The 4,925-nt window shown below is 48.4% G+C and overlaps 1 protein-coding gene across 1 annotated transcript in view; it reads left to right on the top strand.

Moving 5' to 3' along the window:
* Window positions 1–343: 343 nt before the first annotated feature.
* The window catches only part of Oxa1l (OXA1L, mitochondrial inner membrane protein), an 8,846-nt gene continuing 4,264 nt past the window's right edge, over window positions 344–4,925 (top strand). The window contains exons 1-3 of the mRNA XM_005370494.3: window positions 344–443; window positions 844–993; window positions 2,571–2,784. Of these exons, the coding sequence (XP_005370551.1) occupies window positions 381–443; window positions 844–993; window positions 2,571–2,784 (427 nt within the window). The 5' untranslated portion in view covers window positions 344–380. The remainder of the gene's footprint in view (window positions 444–843; window positions 994–2,570; window positions 2,785–4,925) is intronic.

The following is a 4,925-nucleotide window of genomic DNA, read 5'->3' as shown; positions in this document are numbered from 1 at the left end:
GACCTCAAACTCCTAGCCATACTCCTGCCTCCACCTCCCAAATGGCTGGGACCATTCCAAGTGTGAAGGTTATTTTTAACCCAAGAAATCAGGGGACAATTACGGTTTATAAAATTTATAAAGGGCAAGATAGATTCCATGTTTACACTGCCACTAAACAGAGGTCACACCTCGACTCTAAGCTTTAATCTCTTCGCCATCTTGTTGCCGACGTCCCCTATTGAGGCTTCTTAACCACTTCAAATATGACCGCCTTAGCTTCATTCTCCCTCGCCGCTGTGACGTCATGGCACACTTCCTGCCCATTTCCAAAATGGCCGCTCCCGCAGAGTCGAAGTTCTAAGTGCGCGTGCGCGAAAGTAAGCTCTCTTCCCCGCAAAATGGCGATGAGCTTAGTATGCGGCCGCCGGCAACTTCTGCGCCTCCTACGGCCCCAGCGTTCGGTAAGGTTGCGTCTCTACAGCCGGCATGCTGCCTTGTCCCTGTCACCCGAGCTGAGGTCATGAGGAGACGCTGACCCGGTCACTGTAACCTGCGTGTCGTGACCTCGGGTCGCGTGAGGACTCTGCAGGGTTACGTCCAGGGGTTGGTGGCCCGGTTTCTCTTAGCTGTCTGGGAGCTGCCTTCGACCCTGAGCCCTGACCTCTGAGCCCGTCGCCTAGCTTCAGGAACGGGATGCGAGAGACCGGGGCCCGGGCTGCACCCTGCATGCTCCGGGCACGCCTTCGGGGCCTGCAGACTGCGCTAGCAGTGTTGCAGTGCCCCGACTGCTGCAGCAGGCTGTCTGCGGGATAGCGGGGTCGCTGGGACTCAAGGGGTTCCCTTCTCCTTTCATACGGTCAGTTCCACAGCGTCGCAGGGTCCCTGAAACCGCTGGCCACCGAGCTCCTCGTCGCAGCCCGCCTGGGTAGTGGGCGGCCACACTCTGCTCTTCTCACAGCCCTAAGTCCTCGCTGCATCAGTACTTCTGCCACCTTCTTTGCAGAAGCCCAGGTAAGAAGTCCCCACGTTTTCCAGGAGCGCAGCTTCTTGGCCAGTTTCTTTTGTTCTGTGTTTTTGTCATTTTGAGAGAGGGACTGTGTAGCAGAGTTCTTTTCCACACTCCACGCGGTTCCTAATAATATTAGCCTCTCCGTTTGGAATAGAAATAGAGTCTCAGTAATTCGGCTGGGAAACTTTTGAAAGTGCGTGAGAAATTTGTGGGGCTGGTGGGATGGCCCAGCAGTGCAAATGCACTTGCCTTGCAACTCTGGGAACTTGAGTGCCAGTCCTGGAACCCCAGTAAAGGTGGAGCCTGTTGTGATAGAGTCCCTGGAATCCCAGCACTTGGGAGGCAAAGGCAGACAGATCTCTGAGTTCAAAGCCAGCCTGGTCAACATAGCAAGCCAGGGCTGCATAATGAGACCCTGTCTTTAAAAAAAAAAAAAAAAAGTAACCAAGCAGTGGTGGTGCTTGCCTTTAATCCCAGCACTCAGGACGCAGAGGTAGGCGGATCTCTGTGAGTTCGAGACCACCCTGGTCCACAAGAGCTAGTTCCAGGACAGGCTCCAAAGCTACAGAGAAACCCTGTCCCGAAAAATAAATAGGAGAAAAATGAAAACTGGCTCCACAAAGTTGTTCTCTGACTTCCACCTTCCACACATGGCGTGCGTGCCTACCCACATCATACATGCACAATAATGCTAAATTAACTTAAATTTTGTGTTATATCCAAGACACTGATTGCCAGAGTGGTGGCAAGCAATATTGTGAACTGTGATTATGGCTGTGTGTATTTACATGCTAATATTTGTGATTCTGTGAATACTGTTTCTTAGAAAACTAACTAGGTTTGTTGATTTTTTTTTTTAAGATTGATTTTATTGTATGTATATGTGTGTGACTGTGTCCATGTGATCTTGGGTGCCCATGGACACCCCGAAGAGAGCAATAGAGACCCTGAAGCTGAAGTTACAGGTGGTTGTGTGCTGCCTGCTACCTGGATGCTGGGAGCTGAAACTGGATCCTCCAGCAGAGCTCTTAACCCTTGAGCCATCTCTTGGGGATAAACTCTATAATAGAGCTCTTGGTTAGCACGCACAGGGCCAGCCTGAGCTGCAGAGCAATCAAGAGCCTGCCTCCAAAACTCACCCCCACCGTCCCAAAAAAAGAAATTGAAAAAAAAATTGAGTTGACTTAAAAGAGGAGCTGTGGGCTGCGGACTAACTGGGTGGTCTGTGTACTTGTCAGATGTGGGTGAGGCCCTGAATTCGGTGCCCAGCACAAAACAACAGAAAAGAATCCCAAGCGCTGTAGTTTCAGAATATAAAAAGGATGGTGACCATGGTGCTCCACAGACCAAAGTCTGGGCAGCAGGACATGAAAAGCAATCTCCCTGCCTCCCCTGGGGGAAACCCTGAGACACTCTAGTTCTTATACTAGTGGTAAAAGCAGGAATGTGTAGACCTCCTTGGGCATCTGGAAGAGCATGAAGTCAAAGCAAGAAAATGTAACCCAGAACTAGTTAGTATAAGGGAACCTTGCCTCTTGTGCGTCCCGCTTATGATGATTCTTGGTCTCCTTTCTCACAGGTCCAGGCACCCCCTGTGGTTCCTGCTACTCCCTCCCCTCCTGCGGTACCTGAGGTGGCTTCTGGAGGAGCTGCAGATGTAGCCCAGTGCGCTGCAGAGCAGAGCTTCGCTGAGCTGGGACTCGGGTCTTATACCCCTGTGGGGCTCATCCAGAACCTCTTGGAATTTATGCATGTTGACCTGGGCCTGCCTTGGTGGGGGGCCATCGCCACATGTAAGAGTGCATCCTGAGGAGGGCAGAGGGAATGGGGGCAGAACCTCAACGATGGCAGTTGTCAGTGGGTTAGAAACAGGTGCAGACACCGAAAGGTCAGAAAAGCAGATAATTCAACCTTTATTTCCTAAAGAGCATTGGAAAACCAGGTGTCGTGTATGATTCAGAACATACAGCTATTTGAATGTGACCCGGGAGTTGGAGTAGGGAACCATATATATTAAAAGTAATGAAGCTACCCTGACTTAGCAGAAAGAAGGTTGGGTCAGGTACTTACACTCCCAAATTAGAAAACTGTTCTCATTGCTCTTAAAAAAGCTGAAACTGTGTTTTGTCCTGTTTCTTCCTGGGGAAACCAGTAGGACTTTTATCATCAAAAGCTAGGTTACGTGTAGAACTGTAGCTCAGTTATAGAGCACTTGCCTGTCATGCCCAAAACCAGCCCGGGCTACATAGTAAGACCCTTTTTTAGCATTCATCTGACCCCAGTGCTTGAGAGGTCGATGGGACGCAGACATCCTTCGTTAAATAAAGAGTTCAAGGCTAGCTCAGACGTGAGTCTCTGTTCTAGTGCTGTGCAGAGACACCGTGATCACAGCAACTCTTAGAAAGGGAAGCACGTAACTGGGGACTTGTTTACAGTTTCAGAGGCTTAGTCCTTTGTCACCATGGTGGGGAACATGTCCTCATGAAGACAGAAGTGGTGCTGGAGAAAGAGCTGAGAGCTACATCCTAATCTATAGTCAGACAAAAGAGAGAAGTCACTTTTTTTTTTTTTTTTTTTTTTGGAGTATTTGTACTAAAATATAGTACGACCCAAAATCAGGTAATAAGGGAGTTGTTTTAATATGCATATTAGAAGCAGTAATTCCAGATCCCACCACCTACATACTTTAACAAATCCTTCTTCCTTTTTTAAATGTGCATTGGTGTTTTGCCTGTATTCATGTCTGTGTGAGGGCGTCGGAACTGGAACTGCAGTTACAGACAGTTGTGAGCTGCCATGCGGATTCTGGGAATTGAACCCAGGTCCTCTGGGAAGAGCAACCAGTTCTCTTAACCGCTGAGCCACCTCTCCAGCCCCCCGAGAAGTCACTTTTTGAAACCTGAAAGCCCACCCTCAATGACACACTTCCTACAAGGCCACACCCACTCCTACAAGGCCACACCTCCTCATGCCACTCAAATAGTGCCACATCCAATAAGTAAGCATTCATATATGTGAGACTTTGGAGGCCATTTTTAGTCAAGCCACCATGCCTGAGCTTCATTAAATTTAAAAGGGTTTTTAAAAGCCAGGTGGTGGTGGCACATGCTTTTAATCCCAGCAGAGGCAGGTGGATCTCTGTGAGTTTGAGGCCAGCCTGGTCTACCAAGCAAGTTCCAGAACAGCTAGGGCTGTTATACAGAGAAACCCTGTCTTGGGAAAAAGAGTTTTCAACAACTTTAAGCTAGATGTGGTGGTATACACCATTAATCCCTGGAGGAGGGGGGCAAAGACTGGAGGATCTCTGTAAATTTCAGGCCAGCCTGAACTATATAACAAGTTCCAAGCTAGCAAAGGTAATAGAAACCCAGGGAAAAGGGGGTGCTGGAGATGACTCAGTGGTTAAGAGCACAACTGCTTTTTTTTTAATTATGCATACAATGTTCTGTTAACATATATACACCAGAAGAGGCACCAGATCTCATTATAGATGGTTGTGAGCCACCATGTGGTTGCTGGGAATTGAACTCAGAACCTTTGGAAGAGCAGGCAATGCTCTTAACCGCTGAGCCATCTCTCCAGCCCCCGAGCACAGCTGCTTTTGCAAAGAACCCAGGTTCTCTTTCCAGCACCCACACGGTGGTTCACAGCTGTCTGACTCCAGCTCTAGGGGATCTGATGCCTTTTTGTCCTTCATGGGCTTATATACAGACAGCCAAAACACCCATACACATTAAATAAAAATGAATCTTTTGTTTTTACTTTATTTTTGTTTTCTATATGTATGAGTGTTTGTCTGAATGCATGCCTGTGCACCATGTGTGTGCAAGGCCTGGATGCAGCCAGCTTGCAGCTCTGAGGCAAGTGCTCTACCACTGAGCCAAATTCTCAAGCCCTTGGTTTTTGAGGGTTTTTGGGTTTTTATTTTTTTTTT

The sequence above is a fragment of the Microtus ochrogaster genome, unplaced genomic scaffold, assembly GCF_000317375.1.
Source record: "Microtus ochrogaster isolate Prairie Vole_2 unplaced genomic scaffold, MicOch1.0 UNK80, whole genome shotgun sequence".
Taxonomy (NCBI): domain Eukaryota; kingdom Metazoa; phylum Chordata; class Mammalia; order Rodentia; family Cricetidae; genus Microtus; species Microtus ochrogaster.
Note: the sequence above shows the minus strand (reverse complement) of the source record. Positions and strands in the feature narration are given on the sequence as shown.